This window comes from Linepithema humile, chromosome 5 (genome assembly GCF_040581485.1).
Source record: "Linepithema humile isolate Giens D197 chromosome 5, Lhum_UNIL_v1.0, whole genome shotgun sequence".
In the NCBI taxonomy this organism is placed as follows: domain Eukaryota; kingdom Metazoa; phylum Arthropoda; class Insecta; order Hymenoptera; family Formicidae; genus Linepithema; species Linepithema humile.
The window spans coordinates 23,940,909-23,964,839 of NC_090132.1; the positions used below are offsets into that span (position 1 = coordinate 23,940,909).

General features: G+C 37.8%; 1 protein-coding gene across 1 annotated transcript in view; it reads left to right on the forward strand.

The window, feature by feature from the left end:
* Positions 1 to 401: 401 nt before the first annotated feature.
* LOC105675173 (uncharacterized) overlaps positions 402 to 23,931 on the forward strand; it is a 130,553-nt gene continuing 107,023 nt past the window's right edge. The window contains exons 1-3 of the mRNA XM_067354873.1: positions 402 to 1,531; positions 4,184 to 4,700; positions 10,429 to 10,607. Of these exons, the coding sequence (XP_067210974.1) occupies positions 10,601 to 10,607 (7 nt within the window). The 5' untranslated portion in view covers positions 402 to 1,531; positions 4,184 to 4,700; positions 10,429 to 10,600. The remainder of the gene's footprint in view (positions 1,532 to 4,183; positions 4,701 to 10,428; positions 10,608 to 23,931) is intronic.

Genomic DNA, 23,931 nt, shown 5'->3' on the forward strand with positions numbered 1-23,931 from the left:
CTGCGATCAGATAGATTTGTTTTCTCGATCATACGAGAAACGCGTTTAGGTGCATATAAATCTTAGCACTTTCTCACGTATACCGCAACGATTTTGCGGATGCATACGGCTGCTCTCGCGGCCGGGGCCCGTCACTATCCCGCATCATGGGATTTCGGTCTGCTAAGCATGTTGACAACGTGTAGCAACGCGCGTTCTCGTCGTTGGATGCTGCGGCCTGTGGACTGCGCGCACTGATCAATATGGAGGGGAGCTTGGTCGAAGAGCGCGGGGTAGGGGTTAGTTTCAGGGGATGATTCGAGGGGGCTCGCGTCGTCGTCGTCGACGGCGGCGGCGGCGGCGGCGGCGGCGGCGGCGGCGGCGGAGGCGGCGGAGGCGACGGTGGTGGTGGTGCTAGTGGTGGTGGCGGCGGTCCCGGCGACGACGTCGGCTACGCCGAAGGTCGATCTGCTGCTGGTGGTGGTGGCGGTGGTGGCGGCAGAATGCGAGAACCGCGAAAGGGGAAACGAGCTCTCGCGGCCTTACCACGCGCAGCTTTAGCCGGAGGGAGAGAGAGAGACCGTACGTACGTGGTACAACGGCTCACAATCAGTACGTACCGCGACGTGAACGCGTCCGTACCGCGCACTCTCCGACACCCCGAACTCATCTCTTAACTAGGTCAACCCCTCGAACGGGATCCTCTGTGCATTAGCCCCCACGCGAGAGAGGAGATCGTGGCAGTAGCAGCGCGTCCGCGGGCAAAGAGCACTGCCGGAAAAGGTGTCCCCGTTTTTCCTTCAATCTTTTTCGTTGCCTACGGAGAAAACGGATCGTCGAATCGCCGTTCGCTTAGTCGCATTCGAAGTACGGTGCTCGAATCTTAAGGGTGATTTCTTATCAATTTTGCAACGGGGCGAGTTGGAAGATTTTTATTTCAGGATTCGCGGAAGGTCGCGAGTATCTCTCATACGCGTTCAAGCAAATAGTCTTATGATGGGGATGGTTTCCAGAAGATACGTGATAGGATTTGACGATGGGATTTATCGATAATTGGATTCACTCTCTCGAAGCTCTTGAACCAGATAATTTCGAATGTGATACATGGATTAAATTTAATTAGCATGAATTTCTAGACGATAACCCTTCTTGTGAGAGATAAGCTTTATCGACAGATTCGACAGCTCGCTTCTCGTGAAGGCTTTATCGAAAGTGACTGCGGCAATAGAATCCTTAGGCGCATATTCGTCGATCACTTTGGGATCATAGCGCATAAATAGATCACCCTACTTACGATCGTATCCGACGCAATTGTTTTTTCATCTCTTTCGTGTGACTTGCTCGTGACGGTGTGACAATTGTACAAAGCGCAATTTAAAGTGATGTGTCTGCAACGGCGGAGTTGAGTCGCTCGCGAGTGTTTGCGTTGCAATTTTGCGCTCTGACGTCTGTCGTTCGACGGTCGGCGCTACGCTCGTCGCAACCAGGTCAAGTGTGCCCGCGCCACCGCTGACCTTCACGGAGCAGGATTTGGGATCTTTTTACCTCGTCGGTTAGCGCACTACATTAACCACCGTAATGACGTGCCCGTTTTGCTCGTGACGTCAAGATTTCGGGAAACCACCCTTACGATAATTGATCACCGCGTTCATTAAGGATAGCGTTTTGGGTCCTGCAGCAGTGAATCACCTTTCAGTATTTTAATCGGGCCTTTTGTTATCAGTGTGCGCTCTATTTCGTGTAATTAGATTTAGAAAAATTAGCAAAAGTGAAATTGATTGAAAATTAAATTATTTGTTTAAATTTCGATAACGAAATTGTGGAATTATTTATTATTTTCAGTTATTATTTGACATTTTCTATTTCGATGTTTTTTTTCAACAAAATCCAGCAGTGTTATTATTTATTCATATTTTGTTTAAAGCTCTTCTCTCGCTTGTATTTATTCTGCTTTCGCAGGAATTGCTAAATCACTACGCATCCGCGCCACAAATAATGTCAGCGCGTTATGAATAGTATTTTCCCAGTAACATCGCGGCCGGAACATACTTGAAAAATTCACGTCGTTTCGCGGTTTCTCTGGAAGCTCTCGAGACATACTACGGCAGCGTGGGCCCCCTTTTTTACGTTTTAATCTTTTGAAAAATGCAGTCGTAACCAGCGCATAATGCTACGCGTCCCCGAAGGATCTCCTCCTCCCCAGGAGTGGCGTCGCGGCCCAAAGGACCTGACAAATGTTTCAAACCTACGCGATACTTTCCTTTTGGTTCACGGCAATATTTCCGACGGGAGAATCCAGGACATCTCCGCGCTCGTTCCCGGAAAGTAATCTCTGGAGATACGCCGCGGGTAACAAGATACGTGCCCACTTGCAGCGCATCCCGGGCCGGGTCGACTGTTTCTGTGTAAAGTCTAGTTCCTGCCGCAAGCGCGAATCCTTCGATCCACTTCGAATACCGCGTACGCCCGGGAACATTCCCAAAGGATAAGTGATAATCTGCTCCCAGCGAGGATCCTTTTAGATGCGCGTATAGCGCGAGTTATGGCTTAAGTGATACGCAGTGCGATAAGGCGCGACGCGTTAACGTTGGAACAATAACAGCGATTGCTTTCTTTGATTTTTAACATTCTGCTAATGTTCTGTTCTAAACAGTGATATTTTCGCACGCTCTAATTTGATATTATAAAACCTTTAGAGTAGCGCATTTTTTAAAAATTTTATTTAAAAATTTTTCAAGCCTACGCTTAATTCCAGATGTAACAAAGTATACGCGATTCTGGGCGTGAAACAAGAAATCGTTAATAACTCGTTAGGAAGCGGCTTTTAATTGCGGGATAAAATTTGAAAGCTCTTTAATGTTTTTCGCGATTTGGAACGCTCGAGCGACACGCTCGGATGGTGCGCTCTATTCACCGTGAATGCGTATAAAGGCAGTATTGATGGAAGCGGATGCGGCAGGCTATAATCGTTTGCTCGATGAACGTATTAACGTATTTGCGCTTAAATTTGCGGAATTCAAAAGGCATATTGTAGTCTGTACACGTGAGACCTGAAGTGTTTTAACGGTTAATCTCTGTATTTTCCTATTTTTATTTTTATTTTCGCAGATAGATATCGCGCAGTTTAAATTGTTTCGAAATTATTTATTTCTATTAATTTTGCGCGCGATTGATATCAGATATCATTCCGCGTGTTTTGCAAATGTACACGCGATTGACCGACTTGTGTGTGTGCACAATAAAACACAGGCACGCAAGAAAGTATCGATTTGGAAAATAGAGGGAATGTTACGTCGGTTTCCATCGAAGTCGTGGGATTTCTTCCAAGTCATGAGCCCACTTGTCTGCTGTCGATCAGAGAGGGATCTCCGTGAATTCCTTAATGAGCGTTTCTCTATGAATCTTGGAATCTTTCGAGGACACTTCGCTGTTCATCGCTGAAAACAATCGTGATTTTCGTTCATCGTTCAAGATAACGCATCGTCTGTGCTATCTATGCTTAATACCTCTAAATATCTTTAATGATAGGGCGATTGTGGTTTCGTAGGTGTTTCGTTTATCGCTGCCGTTTCCAATGTATCTCTCATTATTGGTACTTTAGGAATTGGGCTGCATTTTCTTCTCTTTAATTACATATCTTGTGTATAATAATTTTGATTACTTATCGTTTAGTTTAATTAATTTAAAAAATATTACTGATATTTTTTCACAAGTCTTTATTTAATCATTCGCAGCGCTTTGGAAAATATATTGTGATTTTTGTTGCCATAATATTAGCGTTGAACAAGATACATCTGCAAACAATGAATAATTTATTATTTATTATTTAAAAACACTTAATTTATATTTGCAAATATCATATAATCGTTTCATATTTTTCACGTATTTGCGAATAATCGTAATAATCGTGAATTCTTTGAAGTTTTAATATATATTTTAATCTGTAAACAATCACGAATAATTGTGTTTGCATTTACGAATAATTATTTGAATAACGTTCCATTGTGTATCTCACTCATTCCGTCCAAATGTACTTGCTATAATATTTTTATGGATGTTATTACTCTCAGTATTTTCACGCCGAAAATGTAATCACGTTCGGTATCTTCGATGAGTTCGCTCTCGTCATGACCCTCGATTGTTATTGAAATCGATGGTTATTAAGGGCGGCCATTTTAATACACCTTTATTACTTTTCACGTAGCAACTACGCGAGAGAGGGCAGGAGGTCGAATGGTGAGAGCGTGACCGAAATAAAATAGCGAGAGGACACCGTCGACAGGGAGAATTAAAAAGGTGCGCGGACGTTGGCGCGTCTCGAGGACGATCCTCGATATTCCACTAATAGATAGTAGAGGATAATGCATGGTGATAAAGGATAACTCCACGGACCCTGGGATAATATCTCTGCGAAGGGTCACCTCAATTTTTGCGGACATTCTGCGACGCGATAAAAATGATAAAATGACGTCCGTGGGATAATTGAGAGACTCTTAAGAATTCCAGTGCGTTTTCCGCGTCCTTAAAAATTGCATGCGCGGGGAAATTGGTGAGGATATTTGTACTAGACCGACTCTGTTGATTCTACGAACTGTTTGACGTGTCTGCGCCGGTTTCGCGAGTTTCAGTGACATGCTACTTGGTAGTTACAGCGATTAAAGTGCGACATCGAAGAATTCTATCGCGTGACATCCCGGATCACACATCAAGAGTTATCGAAGGTAATTCATGCATGTGTTGACAATTAATGTTTTTAATCTATAAGATTCAGGTCATTGTGACATTTGGTTTAGTTGGCAATACAGTTTCTGTCAATGGAACTACGCGGAAGGATTATCGCGCGGAAATATTTTTCACTAAGACAGTATCGTAGATTTTTGCTCGCGCCCCACTGAATATATCTGTTCGAGAAACCAATATACGAGCGCGTATAAATTCTTACTTTCCTCTTGCCTTTCCGCTCGGAGACATTGTATCCAGCAGAATCTAGGAAAGCCATGCTCTTGTGAACGAAGACGCGAAGTGAAATGCAGATCTAATAATGCGCACAGGCAAATCTAGCAGATTTTACGATTTACACAGTTGTATAAGTAAATAAAAAATATAGGGAAGAACGTTTCCTCTTATCTTTTTCATCACCATATAGTTTTTAGCATTTTTATACCTTACACATTTTATATATAAGTATACGATTTTGTACTTTCAGATTTTTCCATGTTTCTAAAAGAGGATTTGCTTCTGTAAGAATTTCGGGTTGATTTTACATTCAGTTGATTAATGATCGTTGATCTGACCAGGCCAATACTGAATTCACTGTACTATGAGAGAATTAGTAGATTATTTTACTATTTCATTTTTTACGGCTTTGAGTTCTATCGAAAACGGGAAGCTTGAGCCGCTTACGTGACAGCGCCATCCATAAATCCGGAGCGGAGAAATGCCGCGCGACTTTTCAACGGGCTCGATTGCTCGGCGGAAAATCTCGGGAATTTGTGCGACGTTTGGCGAATGTCGGTTTCGCGTTGCCGTGTATCGCCGATTCTGCCGCGCGATAAGTATCGGGGATACGGGGGAACCGGAAATTCCCGCAATCTGCGATCCCGCGTCGATCCCTTTACTCCCTCTTCCGTATAGATTCGCTTCTGCATTCTCGTTGTTGTGTTGTTGGTCCGCTATTCTTCCGCGCGTATTCTCGCGTTCTCTTCCATCAAGCCTTCCCATATCACGTTCATTCATTTCTTCCGTTTTTCCGTTGCTCGCTTCTGTCGTCATTGTTGTTGGAAAGTGTAGCGATCTGCGATCCACAGTGATGCGTGGTGAGATCGATTTATCCTCGTCAAGCTTGATCGATATTAAAAGTTTATTTATTCATGTCTGTTTCTTTCATTTGCTTTCGTGCATTGAATTGAACAAGTTCCATAGTTAAAGAATTAAAGCTGAAACAATAATGTATCATTTTATGAATTTATAAAAATAATTCGAAAATAATTTTTTAAAAAGCAAGTGATATTTATAGAATTAATTAACAATATAAATTTTATATTTTTCTCAAATTTTACCGATTACAATATCACCATTTATAATATTACCATTTTGTCTTACTGTATTTTCGGTGGTACATTCATAAATATAAATATGAGAAATATTAAATGAAATTATATTACTGCAATCAGTATATTTAAAAAATACAGTTTTATTAAAATATTGCACCGTTTATCGAATGTTGAATGTGCGGCAAGGCTGCGCAGCATTGCATTCTTAAGCAGATGTTATTTATACATCATATGTATGTATGTTTAACATTATTTCTTTGTCATTTATCACAGGGAACTTCGTATTACCTTATGCATGAGAATTTTATCTACAATATGTTTGCCCATCTGTTTCACCATCAACTCGCTTCTTATTCAATTTTATTACTTGTCTCTTGTACTATCTTGCTGTCTACCAGCTCTTGTTCCTATTCATTTTCTTCTTTTGCTCCTCCTTCTGTCTTGTACTGCTATCTGAAAATATTCATGAAAGTAAGAAGAGCAGGAGAAGTTATTGTATGCTGTGAAGTACTTTTCTAGGATCAGCCACGTTGATCCTTTTACTGCTGGTTCGATAAGTCCCGAACTTTCGCACTTTCGTCGCAAGATTTCTTCTCTGTCGTTTCTGGAAACATTTCGCATTTGAAAATATGTTTCAATATCGTTCTCTTTTCGAAGTCACAATGGCGCGAGTTCGTGACGCTGATATAAAAACAGATTAAAAATATCGATCAAGTGTGTTGCTAAAGTGTGTTGACTTATAATTTTAGAAATGTACTAAATAGGACAAGATGTCAAATAAATTGGAATCAACAGGCGAGAAATATATTTCTTTGCATAAATTCACTCATAGAACTTACGCTTATAAATTTTTATTTTTTCTACTTACCTTATCGGTGAAAGAAATTTTTGATAAAAGTAATATGATTGCGAATTTTGATTTTAATCCATAAATATTGCTCTTTTTTTACTTGAACATGTAAATTGTAAGACAAAGGCCAGAGACCTCGTTCTGCAGAATTCTCAAGGATCAGCGCTATTGATCCTTTTACTTCTGCTTCGATAAATCGCGAATTTCGACAGATTCGCCGCGAAATTTCTTTGCGATCGCTTCTGTAAATCTTTCGAAGGATATCGTTCAAAGTTTTATTTTTTTTTAATCACATTGTGATAAAAACTGTGGTACGATAGACTTGCATTCGCTCAAATCCTTCGGATCTCATCCCCTTCAGATCATTTCTTTTTTTCGCTGCTTAAAAATACTACTTTTATATGAAAAAAGATCGATACGAGGTGGAGCTTCCTCGGACGTTTCTTTCGTCTGGATACAATAAATCTTAAACTTTGACGTTTTTACTACGTAACTCCTTTGCTACCGCGTGCGCATAAATCCTTTCAACTTTCCACATTCACGGAGGCTCGATCTCTTTGCAATTATATCACCGCTCGCTAGATATCGAAACATGCGTTCGCTTATTTCGGCACTTCCTTGCGCAAAATTCCGCTTACGTCGGACGGCGAGTACTGTGAATTTTTTCACTTTTCGCACATCGAAACGTGTTTTCGTCGATTGTGCAGTTTCGTTTTTGACGGAAATCTCCCCTCAACGACTCCGGGTTCGATTTGTCCGATAAATCTTAAACGCTCGAGCGATAATCCATAAATCTCGCCACGGCAAACTCTCGTCCGTCGACTTTTCGACGTCTTGACCACAGCATCGACGTCTCTGTCTTGCTTCGGGGCCGTTCTTTTTTCGCTCGGGACTCGTTTTGCTCGGGCTCCGCTCCGTCTCTCCGGGGTGAAAATATTTTTACGGGGCAGAAGTTTTCGAGCGCGTACCGGCGTCGTCGCCGTTTCGCTCTTGTAACTATCAGTCCGATAAATCTCCAAGTTCGGCGAGAGGCCGCCATGTTCCATAAATTTGCCAGCCCGTTCTCCGTGAACTCTCATTGTCACTCGACTTTTCCATGTCGTGACCGGCTCCCTGACGCGTCTTGTCCATTGTACGATAACGCTGTTTCGTGCTGAGTTTATAAACGCGTCTTTTCGGTTTCTCGCGTTCTTCCCGCTAGATACCGTTCTTTTTCTCTTCCCTCGTTCGTCTCTTCTCACTTAGCTCTCACTATTCCTGTTATCGGGATACGTACGCGCAATATCCCGTAGTCGAACATCGCGTATCGGCCAGCTTTTATCTCATTTTTTGCCGCTTGACTCCAGCGGAATCCAGCTTACTTTGCAGTTTTCGCCGGGAAGTATACCCCTCGCGACAAAATTTCTTCGGCGAACGCGTAAATACGCCACGACAGCACGAACACGAGCGATGCAACCGAATTTCCCGTCTGCGATTCTTGTAACAAGCCGCACCCTCGGCGATCTAGAATCTGCTGACGTTTGCAACGCAAATTTGACAAAAAAATTTGCATATTCTGTTTAAAGCATACCTACCGGTGTTCGCGCGCTCAATACCTTCAAATCTGCCCGCAATGCATTTTGTCAATGAAAATATTACACGTGTTTGGGTGTACGCGGTCGCACGAACGATGTTGGACAAAATTTAGGAAATCGTCATAATGTGATCTTCTTTCTTCATAGTACGTTATTCCCGTGCGTTATAAAGGAGTCGGGAGTGCTAAATTCGATAACCTTCATTCGTGCCCTCCTGTAAAATTGCTCGGCCACGTTAGACTTTATCTCCGCCGTTGCTTTTCGGAAAGACCGGAATTCGAGGACAGTATCCCAATTTACGAGGCGGCTTTACGTCCCGGCGGGAAACTCGAAAATGACTCGACGTAATCCTCGTAAATTTTGCGAAGCACCGTCGAAAAAAGGAAAACAAAGGGAGAATCTCGATGGAGTTCTCTTTCCCTGCCTACTTATCAGTAGCAGACGCTGCCGACCCCCGCGGGGCAAATTTTTCTCTCTGTGGACAAAGGAGTAAAATTTTTACGAGCCCCTCGGTCGTCGGAGAAATCAAATAAACTCTCCGATGCTCGTGATTAGATAAATCTATAGCGCTTACTGCTGCTTATATAGAATATTTCGAAGAAAACACCGGATTCTGTGCAGTTGCAAAAATCAATGTAATCTTTAAAATAATTAGGCACCTGTTTATGCTGTTCTATGAATCAAACATCAGTTTGAAGAGAAATTTTTAAAATATTCGGTTTTACTCAGGTGATATTGTATTTAAAAGAAGCGTTTTTTTTAATTATTTTGCGCAACATATTTCCTAGCATAGACTTGTTCAAGTTTTTATTCCCCAATGAAATGCAGCTCCCTCTTCATCGCTTTGCCGAGGGAGACGGAGAAGAAACGAGGGACAGATACCGAGGCCCTCTATATACCGCGGAGTCATAGATCATCGCGAATATATTCATTGTCTCTATACATTGTGCTCAGTTAGCCGTTATCATTAGGAGGAGTTAGCACGACGTGAGCGATTGCGGATAAAGGTAAGGGGCCTCTGCTCAGTAAACTTGGACAAGTCTGTTCTATTATATTCGTAAAGAAATATTGAGAAAAATATATATAATTTTATTATTTATTTACATAATTCGTTTTTGAATATTTCTCTTTAATCTTTATAATTTACTTTTTAATTGTGATATATTTTTATGCGATGGAAAAAGTCTGCGTTTGAATTTTTATTATTAAAATAATACGTTTGACTTTTGATCGTCAATTTCAACGTTTTAACATATTTCGTTAAGTAAAGTTCATCAAAGTTGATTGCTTCGTTAAAGCGGACAGAGTTGAAACTGGCCGACAATTTTTCTATTCCGCCTTCAATTTCTCTTTCTCGCATTTATATGTCGATGGAATAATGTTCGGTGGTTCCCTGCATTTGTAATAATAACCGCACATACGCGTTTATTTCATTCGCAGCCGAACGCCACAAAGTCTGCTATTTCTGAAACCGTGCTTATCGTACAGCTTTAACCTCGATTCCCACGCTACGATACGACACGCACATATCACGCGAAACCACGCTCTCTCGCAATTTCACCTTAGATATCAATGTTGATCTCGACCTGACACCCGGATAGTTTATAATCCAAATAACGTGGACTTTTGATATCAAACGTTGGAAATGATATGGACCTAAGTAAACTGTAGAGAGGAAGTTACTGACCGACGTTTTAGTGCAATGTTTGTTAATCATTTCTTTTCATTTGAATGTTATGAGATTTAAAAAATATGGATTCTACGTGTTATTCGTTTGAAATATTTAAAACTGGTATTTGATTTAAAACTATATTCTTTTTGATTTATTCAGTGGAACGTCGGCGCTCTGCAATTTTACTCTGGCTTTAATCTCTGCCTGATAGTTTGAATAATATTTTTTTGTTTTGTTTTGACTAACATTATTTTTTTTTATCGCATTACAGGTGTTTCTCACTTGTGTTATTATTTTCAGGAAGTGCCATATATTCGTGAAATACGTGGTTCGCTTTCCTCCATATCTTTCATGTCAGGAGTAAAACTACACGTCGCGAAATCACTTCTCGGACACGTCGATAACGGTGCTTGTATAACGAAAAATAAACCATAAGAAGGAGCATCGAGGGAAGGTGCGATCATCACTCGGCATGAAGGGTGAGTCTATTTTTCTTGCTTATTTTAAAGTGTTTGCGTTATTATACAACGTGATGTGCGTCGCAATTGCAATCGTTTGTCAGAACTCGAATATTGCAAATTGGTTTTATTGAGTTATTTATCAAATTTTTTAAATTCTGCAACAATTAGGCAGATTTGATAGGAAATTAAAATTATATTATTCGAGCGAATAATATATATATATATATATGCTGCTTAAAAAAAGTGATATATATTTCTGACTAAGAGTAATTTATTACATTTCTGGGAATCCAATTTTTTTTATTTGGAAATGGATGGTTTATGCAGTCGAACAGCGAGACAAGCAATCAAAAGCACACTCGAGTACTTCGTTGTAACCGTGTCCCAGGAGTCACGCGTGAATGCGAAACGCTGGGATGGCCGTACGTTTGTGCGCGATCACTTCGTTGTTTTATGGACAGTCGATTTGATGAATTATATTGAATAACGATTCATTTCTCGCGCAAATAAATTTTGCGGTGCTCGATTTAATAACGCCGATAAAAATCTTTCTCCACGCAGCAGCGTCGCGATATGTTACAGTTGAATTCGCGCTTCTGCGCGGATTGATATTGGAAGAGCACATGTTAAATATTAATCGTACAACAGTTACGATAAATATTTTTTTTTTTTTTTTGAAATTTTATATTACATCACTTTCGTGCATCTGTTTCAAAAAAGAAATTTCTTGTAGCATACAATACTAAAAATATCGATTAAAATTGAATATTCATTATTCCAATCTCTCTTAAGCTCTATTATTTGAATCATTCTACTGATAACATTGGTATTATTGTACCTATTGGTCTGTGTAATAGAGATTCTGCTGCATACCGATTGCAAAACATGATTCGATATTGTATTACTTGATTATCAAAATTACATCGCCGGCGCCAAATTCTCAATTAAAATGCAAAGCGACAATATCCTGATAAATACGAATATCCACACGGCTAGTGAATTACATTCTTTGGTGAGCTCGCCGCTCCCGGAAGTATGTATCAAAGTCCCCGGCGGCAACTCCGTGAAAATTTCCGGAATTTTGCGTTGGCCCTGCGAAAAGCGAACCCGCTGGCGAGCATTACGCGGCCATAGAGTAACAGCTGTTTTGCATAACCCAATTAGCCGGCGGCGCGTGCATACAGAATTAAACTCGACATTTTGCTGAAAATCGCTGGTCATCCGCGATCTTTAACCTTTGACTACGGAATTTACTGCTTAATAATGACTATTACTAACTTTTACTTAGTTAACATGTAAATTACAGGTTGCTTCGACACCGTCGTGATATTATTTGGCAATTTTTAAAGATCATTCACTGAATTCATATTAATTAAAAAGTATAAAAGAGCTTGTCATTTATTATTTATAAACTATTTGTACGTTATAAAGGCTTAATTAAAATGTCAGTCCGCGAAAGCAATTTACTAGCGCGACACTAATTAGCAAATAACTGTCTATCACGTCCTGGAAAAAAAATCAGTCATTCAAATAAATCGGGAATTTGCAGATAAGAAATAACAATACATTGAACAAATTTACTGTTGGGTTAAAAATATTGTTTCTGCTTTGAAAAGAATTGTGCATTAATATGCAAATAATTCTTCATTTTTCAGTTTTCTTTGAAATTATTTTACAAAGTTACTTTACGATAACAAAAAAGTTAATCGAATTGTTTCGAATTGATGAACAATACGCCACAACAGCAGACATTTGTTCAGTCACGTTTATTCGCGTGCAGCGTGTCCTTGGACTATGTCGAATAATCGAATATGATGTAATTGGCACGATCCAAGTCGCGTCCCAGGGCGTACTAATCGAATCTTGTCTCTGTCTGTTATAATTAAAGTTCTCCGTACTTATTGGCCTCCCGTGGCACATTCGCAAAATTCGACATGCTTGAAATTAAATAACAAAAGGATCACCTATCGATGATCAAATTCCTACTTAAATCTTCGAATAATTGATATATTCTAATACCGAATCTCTAAAAATAAGCTTGTAAGTATGTTTATCATTAAACATTTACGATTTTAAATAATTTGAAGGAAAATCTACGACAATATTTTTTGTCAAACAAAATATTGATAAGAGTATATTCAATTCAACATGATAAGTCTTTAATTTCGCAAATGAGCGTGAAGAAACTTAGAAATTTATCGATTTTTAGATCGGAAGCATGCAATTACGCCACACACAGCGATCGGCCGCTTTTAGTCGCTTCAATAGAGCATGGGCTGATCCGTCAATGCGAAGTGCAAATGTCCGTGTGACTGATCCCACGATTAACTGTCACCCTTATGTGACGGCTATTTGTGTGCGTAAGTGTACGCTACCAAGACAAATGATGTATCGTGATCACATACTGAATTATCCCGATGATAGCGTGTTGCGAATCTCGGCTCGTACGTATCGCCCATAAATTGTTTCGCTTGCTTTCTGTCGCGATATAAGCGTGTAAACCTAAATTAACGTCGTTTCGACTCTTTTGGTTCGCGTGCGTTGAGTGGGACACACAACTGCATCGATATTCATTGAAATCTATCAGATCATCTCAGATTCGTTGAAATCTATCAGATTACCTCTTGTTTTTTTCATTTACTCTAAAAAATGGGGCAAAAATTTAAAAACACGACTGGTTATATGTGATTCCACAATATTGATTTCAGTTTTACGCAATTAATATAAAATTAATAATTCCAGCAAGCAAAATAATAATAGCGATGTTGACAGATTGGCTCGTCAATTTGTCAACATCGATAACATTTAGTTCTCCGGGAATCGAGTTATGGCCCAATTTAATATAAAATAATTAAATATCAGTAAACGTATAACAAAATTGATCCACTTTTTATATTCACTGTCAAACCAATACATGTCTTTGCATTAACGTATGCGTGATTGACTCGAGCCACGAGATCGCAGACTCGATAACGAAATATCCTTGATAATATGTAGCAGTCGCGCAGTGCTCGCACGGACTATAAATTGTTTCCGTTGTTTTTACCGCGTAATATAAGCGGCGGTATGCACGTGAATTTACATCGCTTTAATTACGTCTTCTCGTGACAGATATTTTGCCTGAGGCAATGTGAGTGTGCGCTACAAATATTTGTCTCGTCGGCTTTTAAATGCGCGAGTATGATTGCGCGAAATTTCAGCAGAAAAGGCGTCTGCATAAACCGCGCAAATGCGTGCCGTCCGTGTTATGATTGCATCTCGTACGAGCTGCATTTTGAAGACAGGTGTCGGGATTGCTGTTGTTTTAAAATGCATCGTAATATAAGGAAAACCTTTCTCATCCCATTGTAACATTTCTACTGTGTGGTTTTCAATTATTTGGATTTGAGATGTGATTTCTACAATGTTTGTCAGAAAAAAGATTTTTCCAAGGTTTTTATTCGCAAGACATTTTTGCAAATTTATTCCATACTTGCGAGTCGAGTTTTACGACTGCTTGCGATTTAAATTTTTATTCAAGTTATTTTGTAACTGTTCCCATTCCGTTTATAGCCTTGTTATATTTAGATATGCTTGAATATATGCGTTCGCGTATATAATTATTATTACTACTTTTACACTGATTGCAATTTTAATTTTATAAAGCTTGTATAAACTTGATTTGGTGAATAAGAAAAATGCGTCTATATAAGTTACTATCAGAAATACATCATGTTCGTCGATTTTAGCACGAACATAGAGATATAACGTTATCTTCCGTATAATTCTTCGAAGAATGAGCCGCCGGGCGTTTGACAGAAAAGAAACGTCTGACAGAGACAGATGTGTGGGTGATCAATTCTCATTTCAGAGAGATAATAAAATTACTCCTAACTTAATATCGCGCGTTAGTTCAAGATTCGCATTCGTCAAACTATGACATTACAAGTGGAACGACGCGCTAGCATTCCAATTTTAGTTGAATTTAAAATGTCGACTTTTTTATATATGATTTTTTTTTAGAAAAGACCTAATTTATTTTTTATTAGAAATTACTGAGAGAAAATCTCTAGATAATATGTTATTGAAATAAGTAAATTAATATAACAAACAATGGAAAGTACATCGTGTCAAATTCTCAATAGTACTCTCGAGAATAATTTCATGCAATGCCTCTCATTATTAACAAAGAGTCAGACTCAAAGTTATGCAATAACTCCGTTTTGCCGTAGGCAACTCTGGTTCTAGAAGCTCTCGCAACTTTCGAGTATTACTCGCTCATAACTTTACTCTATCGGGCTTAAATGCCTCTTTCAAGGAAGACGGGTTTTAAGACCTGCCGTGGATTCGGGACAGGGTTGTCAATTAAAATTTCAAAATGAACTCTTTTCGTGCAACCTCAAGCGTAATTATGGTACGATAATTAGATAGGGAGAATGTAGCATGTAACGTAATTAACAAATTTTAATGACTTTGGAAAATGTTTGATTGTTTCGAGTGTTTGCGATAAAGTTTTTGTTGCATAATTATATATTGTTTTATTGTTATTTAAGGTATAATATGGCTTTATTATACAAGAAAACTTTGTTCAGACTCTAGTAGAGGTAGCGTAGCTGTAGCGTTGAAATTTTGGAAATCTTATTAAATGCTTCAGGAAACTTCTAACGATGAGAAATGTGTTTAATTTAATAAATACGTCATTTAAGTTCCGGAATAATCGAGATAACTTTAAACTCGCTAGAAGCAAACGGAAGGGGCTAGCGAGAAGGAAGTCGGTTGTAGCAGGTGTTAATGAGAAGGATAATCCTTTAGTTTTATCCTGCGAAATCCCTGCCCGTGTCCCGTCGTTAACTATGTTATCCACGCCTGCCAGATGTAATACTCGCGCCAATTCGAGATTAATTTGATCTTAAAAACTTTTGGCATTACATCGCGAGAAGCGATTTGACTGTTCTTAATCAATTGTGATAGCTCTTAGCATCAATGTAACACAAAATATGATCGTATTGGTTGGCTCCAATAGATAATGGAAACTATTTTGATTCTATTAAATATTTTAGTACAAAGGATGATGCTTGAATTTTGAAAATTATTTATAAAAAATTTACACATGGATGTAAACAATTTTTTTATAAGACTTGGTCTTATTTATTGATTTCGAAATTTTCGTTGATAATGGCGCGTTACATTTCGCTGCTTTTGTCGCAACACGTGTTAGATGAACTGAAAAATACATCTGGGAGATGCGGCGCGACAAGAGGGAAGACTTTTAATTATTCTTGAGTAGACCGTGCGCAACGATCTTACACAACGCGACAATGTTGTCAACCGCGTTGTGTGCATTTTTACGGCTCCTCTTCTCACCTTTTTGCCATTTTATTCACTACAGAAGATCAATACTCTTATGAAAATTCAAGCGACGCACACGAAACAGCCGAAGATTTCGAGAGTCGGGCATAACTTGGAATACGCCGCGATAAAGTTTACAATGTTCCGTTAAGTCCACGGTTGAATATCGCTCCGTAAATAATCGATAAATCGTTACTGTTATCTACCCTTTGAACTCGGAAACGAGGTTAGGTTTCTGGACATACCAGATTTAGGATCGGTTCGTGACCTTCTTGCGTACGTTTCCAGCCGCTGTGAAACGCGTCCTACTTTAAAGTTCCTTCCGCGATCAAGATGCTAACAAACACGACCGATATTCTCATACCTCGCGATCGTAAAATCAGGCCGGCTCCAAGTAGTCAATTTTATTAAGCACAGGAAATGATAACGTCAGGAAAGAGCATATAATTGCGTTGCTACTTTTAAGCTGTCTAACGAATAAAAGCGATAAATTGAAAGTTTATTTATAAATTAAATGTTATTTATGATCAGTTTTTTATTCTTCTGCTTTTCATGGGATTTTTTTATTGCTGTTTGTAGCGATAACAGCGGCGCTGCTCATGACCTCGTGAATAATTTTTCGTCCGGAAATTTGACCGAAGTTGTAATAAAATGTAGAATAAAATCGATGATTTATCGAGTTGATACAACAAAAAAGACTTGAGTTTTGCATCTTTAGAAACAAGATTTATGGGAAAATGGAATAAAACATGTCATGCAAAAAGATGAAATAGATGAATAGAAATGTGACTTTGAAGAATCCAATAATATAAATTTGTATAAATGTACAAGAAAGTAGAAGTATTGTTTATAAATTAGAAATAAAAATGTCAACATCATATTCTATACAATATGTTGTAGCATGTATTTTTTTCTGACAAAAAACGTAAAGAAAAAGTTTTGGTGTTTGATTCACGTCATAACTCAGCGAATCGTGTGGTAGACGAGCTTTTTTGCAAATGCATTTCTCGATGGATTATTTTGTGATGTCAGCAATGTATTTAAAAGCATTCGATCGATAGTGATGTGAACTGCAAAGTATAAACGTACTTTTATCGCTTTCGGAGCACTTCGATCATTTGAACGATAGATCGAGTCTCTTTACTCGTGTTTAGCGTCTCGCGGGACATTTCAAGTAAGCTTTTCAGTTGCTCGATTCATTTCCATCAATAAGCATAGCTGTTGATTTTACGATTCAACAGCAATATCAATATCGAAAAAGTACACAAAAGAAAATCGATGCAGATTATAAATTAAATTTTGTTTCATATCATTTAATAGTTTCATGAAAGAAACTGCTTTCTTAGTTATTTATTTAAATATATGTTTTTATTACAGTATGTTTGTATTATTTGCGATGTGTATTTGAATATATTACGATATTTTGTAAAAAGTTAATTATAGATAAAATACAGTAAAATAAAGATTTTTAAAATATTTTAGAACACTTAATATAATGAAATAAAAATAAAAATAATACGAGATGTTTTACATTAATAATTATTAGATAAATAATAGAGAAGCATTGTTAATATATTATAAAAAGTATGATAACGATTAATAAATAGATAAATCCATCTATCTATCTATCTCTGCCGCGGATTCGTGCACGCATTGAAATTAACACAGATAGATGCATATCATATTGATCATTAAATACTGGTGAATCTGATAGTGAGAGATTCAAGATAAATTTTGCAAATTAAATCGAACTAGTGCATCAAAATCTATTTTTTAAAGAGTTACATTCATCACACTATTTTCTCTCGAATATTAAGTATCAGAATTTTTGTTTTAAGAAAACAAAACAGTTTTCATCGTTACGATTTTTTCTCTAATCATGAGGGGTACAATATCGTGCGCGGTGATTGAAAAATAACATTCCTTTAGATTAATGTTTCATTCAACGACGCAAATAATTGAATGTGTTCCCATTTTTAGAATTAGAACGCAATACAATTAAAACTCCGGTCGAGTCGATAAATCACCAACAATACCACATAACACAGTCGTCGTGGCCTACGGTACAATCTATCATTGCACTCTTCACGAGATGATATATTGCTTGACAGTGTTCTCCACTCGAGTGCATTTTTGTTGCCGTTTCCTTTTTCCAACATCGTCGCACATTAACGGCGCGCCAAGTTTCTTGAGTTCATGTGTATTGATTTAAGAAATACCTTCTTCCTATTTCCTGACTTTTTGTTAGTCTCTCGGTTTTTCTTATTTATGCGCGGAATTAATCTTTATGACTACATTTGTAGTTGCAAATATTTATTTTTCTCACTATAAGCACTTTTTAGCTAAAATTTTTTGCAGTTTCTTAGTATTTTTTACAGCTATTTACGCGAACATATTTTTAATATGTGAAAATTTTATTTGCAACTTTAACAATGTAAAGAAATTTGCTCTGTACAACGTATTTATCGTCATCATTGTTAAGGATTACTGCAATCGCGGTCTTGCTGCATGCAAATAACGAGGAATTATATGGAATAAACGAGATATCGATATGCATTTGCAGATATACATACATCGGTGCTAATGCCACACCGATAAATTGTAGGACAATAATCGAGCGTAATTCTGAGTGCGAAAAAGAGATATTGTGTGCATTGTGTGCGATGAAAATTGCTTTAATAATAATATTTTTTGTTAGTAACACAATAACAAAACAACATATTCAAGTTTATACTATAATTACTATAATTGCTAATCTGTCGAATTATTTTGACTTTTATTGGCATTACAAAAAAATTAAAATTTTTTTTAAGTTTCCTCGTAAATACATATTTTAAACTTAAATATGTATAACATTGTTAGAGCAATAATTAAATAAAGATGGATAATTCTATGCCATAAACATAGTACCATACAAATTAGAACGAAATGTTTCATTAATTTCACAGAAAATACAGAGAACACGCGTGTTTGTTTTTATAATAATTTGTTACCGAACATATTTCTTTCACGGAAATTTAGTATGAGCGAAATGGGGGGCGTGATGGTCTATTGAGAGATCACCAGAAGATTATCCTTTAATCGTGTGGATAAATGTGGCTTTATTGCGCATGCAAATTACAGATAACACATGCCTATGTACTATTCGTGAAAATTCATAGAATTCTACATACGCGACGTACGCGCGTTTTATGTTAACAAATTCATGAAAAATTCAATCAGACTTTTTTGACCATGAAGAGATCGTCATTAATTGGAATGTTTATGCTTTGAATGCATAGTGAATAATGGTGTCAAAGGTCCCTCGATTCTGTCATGCGGATATTTTTCCCGTTTCTTTGGTAACGAATTTTCAATTTCAAAAAACTGAATGCTTGCTTGTGTCTCTTTTGAAATTCGTTTTTTTTCTGTTTTACTGATATTTAACACGCAATCTCGTAATAGAAAATCATCATCATGTACGTAAAACGACCTTTTTTTATAAAATATGGGTAATATACAATATATAAATAATTTATTTCATGTTTTTATAGTTTACTTTTATACGAGTTAATTAAATTTCTCAGTCTTTTCTTTTTTTTATTCTGTTATATCTCATATAAGAACACTTTTTTTTGCTATACACGTTGTTATAAATAATTTCCGCTGTATTCTCTTGGAATTTTTTATAGTATATCATTCATCTGATCTCTTGCTTTGATGTTTCTTGCGTGCTCAAATATTTCGCCAGAGGAAGTGACGACGCCACGCGAATGACTTGTTGTAAAGTCATTCTGGAGCCAATAAATTTCTTGTCCGCCCTTTGCCGTCGGCCTTCGTTGCAAGTATACGGTCTCACGTAAAACGACGAAACGCGTTCGAAAACGTGGCAGAATGGAGGCGCAGTCATCCCTCCCCTCTTTCCAACACGGATAAATTGGCTGCGGCCGCAGCGAGTACAGCCGCGACAAATAGGTGCTGTTTACTTATGTAGGTCGACAAACAAAATAGGTGTCGTGCTTAGCTAGCAGTCGTTGGAAACGCTCGGGGTCCGCAAACTGCCGGAGATATACCCCGTATCCCTTGTGAAAACAATTTTCTATGCATTAATTTTGAACTATGGCGAGGGAGTGTAACTGAGAGAAATATGTCGATCTTAAATACTTGGAAATGAGTTTCGGTAAATTTACTTACAGTTGTGCACTGATAAATATTAACTTAAGTGTATTACATTGTATCCGAGAGAAGAATCAATTTTTCAAACAGTTGAAACAAAGCCAAATGCTAGTAATTGAATAAGGCTGTAGTAGATTTGTTCGGCTTTGGTCAAACGGGTCGCCCAAGGCTATCCGTTACTACTGCAACACAAGTTAACATTATATAAACGGCGAGACAGTTGTTATTATACATGCTTTGAAATAATTTCTTTGCTTTCGACGGTTTCTGACGGCGGATAATATTCATTTCATGAATATGTCCGTAGTTTATTCGTATTTTTAGTCGAGGAATAATTACATTTATGATGAGTTAGAAACTTCTATATCCGGTGTGTGCGTTCGAGAATTGTTTGTCGAGTGATGTATAATAGAGGACGTTTGCACGGGACACCCGGTAGCATCGTTGGCAGTGTCGTCGTGAAGTGGAAATAGTTGGTAGTTGCTCGAGTCTGGTAACAGCGGGAAATAGTCGAGAGTCTTCGGCGGTGGTGCGCGATGGCGATGGCGGTAGGTTGATCGGTGGAGTGCAGTGCGGATCCATAAGTCATGAGGTTCAACACGTTCAACCGACTTTCCAACAAGACGAACAAGCACGGGGATGAGGAAGAAGCCGCGACGAGAAGAGGAGTGTTTGCTCGTGACTCGCATCACCCTCTCTCTTTACCACCATTTTCTGCCGCCACCGTCGGCTACACCCCGCAGGTTACTACTCGTGCACCTTCAATTACCGGCCGATCACCTACTCACTCTCATTTAGAGCATCGTTTGACCTCTACCGGCTATTCTGTGGTCGCTTTTATGTGTGCCCCATAGAATCCCATTTGATGTCGATCTCGTGCTAGAAAATTTGACGATGTTTAAAAAGATATCGGTGACGCAATCACGAAACGCTATTAAATGCAAGGATCCAATCACAGAATTTAATTAACTTTTAGAATTTTTTTGCATAGTTTTAATTATGTGAAGAGACTAAAGAATTGAATGAGTTATACAAGCATAAAATTAAAGCCACAATATAATGAAAAATTCAAGATTCTAAGATGTAATTATACTTCTAAGATGTCTGAAGAATATAGTATTATCAATTTACAAAGCAATCGAATTAAACATTTGATTTTAGTCTTTAAATAATTTTTATCATGCCATAAGCTGTCAAACAACAAAATTATCAAAATTCTCAGCTCACTGCCTTGTCAATACGTCGAGCAAACAATCGTTATTCCCATCAGCTTCACACGTGCGTCGATGATTACTGAGGCGTGACACGTTGATAGGGAGCATGTATTTGTGTCCGTGCCTCTATTTTCAGGAGAGTGCGTTTTACCTAATTCAATTTCAACTACACGTTTGTCCAGCGAATGGATCGAGAAGTTGACAATGAAGTCACGCCTGACTTTTGCTTTTATCTGTCACAGAGTCACTGTTAATTGAGAACTACACACATATATATATATATACTATCTTCCGCTCGTGGTAAAGCAATTTTCTTGCTTGAAAGTATAGGCAACAGTTACACGTGTCACCCTCCGTTTTCAATTTTCAGCGTTTTATTTCGTTTCGACGACGGTGCAGCATCACCGTCCAGCGCGATTAGAGACGAGAAGGTAACATGACCTATTACAAGAGTAATTATGTTGGACAATAAATTCTCTCGTGTTCTTCCTTATTTCTGCTTTCATAGAATTCGCGTGTAATCGACGACTAACAGGCAATTGGAACTGACAAATAAAGGCTTCAAGCGGAATATTTTCTTCCTTCAGACATTTTAAAAGTATAATTGCGCGCTGTACGAAATTTTGCATCTTATTATCAACTATGACATAAGCAATAAACGAAAATTAACATTATGTGAAGTTTGCACCGTACGTTAATCATTCTTGCAGCGAGAGTAATTGCGTCAATTTGTTGTTATTCCGGTGTAAAACGAATGCATATTGCTTCGGTGCTTCAATTTGCAGATCGCAATTACTTCCTGCAAGCTAGAGTCTAGAACACTTCGTAAATGTCAAGGCTTTTATCAGGCTTGACTTCGTGCTTCTCTGTTAATTGGAAATTATGTGGCTCCGTCTCGTTATGCATTACCGTTGTGGTTTCCATAGTAAACAATTTGAAAATATATAGCATCGCGACGCTGCCTTTTGCAGGGATTTATTACAACGCGATAAGAGAATATTTTCTTAATGATGTTGGTACAAAAACGTACTTCAAAATTATTACATGAAATAATTAAACATATTTTATTGCGCTATAATAATCACAAATATCGAAAACATTTATATGATTTTCTACCTTTAATAGAGATCAAATTAATAAGAACAACATAAGAAATCGCAATTGTCGGATCCGTTTAAAAAATTGAATCCTACTTTACATTCTTTCTTTCCGCAACTATTCGTGCTTTATTATCATTAAATCGTCGTACTTACTCGACACTAACTTGTCACGTTTTTGACGATTTATCTCCTGTACTGTACATTTTCTATTGGCCCTCGACGTGACAGGCTGTTGTTCGGCTTTGCGCAAAATGTGTACTCACACGCGCTTGTATACATGCGAGCCGCGAATGAGCGATGGATACCGCTATCGATTTCGGGATTGCGTCCAGTCGAGTACACTACTCTATCAGTATTCGGCGAGAGGGTATCGGCGTTGCACTGGCATTCGAGATAGCTGATGATGTTTGCGCGTACAACAAATATCGTGGTCATATGTGTAACCAGATCGCCACGTCGGACCTTTCGTATAGTAATCTTGTATGGTTTTTTTTTTTTTTTTTTTGATACGCATTGAAAGCGGGTACCAACATGAGTAACCCGCGGCTGAGTTTGTCAATCAATTCGCGCATACGGTTAGTTATGATTGTTTAGCTCTTTTTCGCTCTCCATCTGATACCAATTTTTTTTTTGCCATTTTATTTCTGACAAAATTTTTGTCGCATTATCACTGCGATATTTTTTACACATCAGATTTATTATTTTTTATTATCCGATAAAAGTCCACCAGTTTTGCATTTTTGCTCCATAATTTTGCAGATGTGATGCAGAATGTGGCAGAAAATTTTTTAATTCATTTTTGTTTCGTGATATTTTTTATATTCGCCAAATTTTGATATTTGGATTAAACTAGTGAATATTTCTTTGCAAATTATCATTATAAATGTATTTATTCAAAATTGAACATTTTTTCACATCCGTATGGTACGTCAAAGTTTATCCGAGATACATCAATACAAAACCTGTCCATTTATGATGGTATACATACGCATTTATCGCTATCGACATAAATCTGGTTTGTCCACGTTCATTGTGCGTTTATCGAATCACAAATGAAATATATCCCTGTTTTACACATTGATTTACGCATGTCCTGTATGTCAACAAATCATAAAGTCTCAAATATTTTCTAAATATGTGCATTTTGATTAAGGTATTATTTTTGACATTGTTATAATTGTTTATTAACTGGAAACAAAAAATTCGAAGACATTTTCTATAACAAGAAGTGAAGCTTGATCAGTGCTCTCTATTTTATTTATTTTTTACAAATAATTAATTAAATATTTTTAAGGCTTAGTATATCAATTTATTTCATCAATATTTTTTATAGCAAAAGTTTTTTTGTTTTTTTAATGTCGATATATTTTTATTCCGGCAATTCACAGCATGCGAATAAAATGTGAATGAGGAAGAAGGGAAAAGTGAGAAAAAGGAAATTTAAGATAATCCGGGGTTGATCCCTAAGTCGAGGAAATATCTCAACGATTTTTTCATGTTGATTTCGTCGTTCAAATTGGCGATCCTTTAAATCCTCTGTGAAAT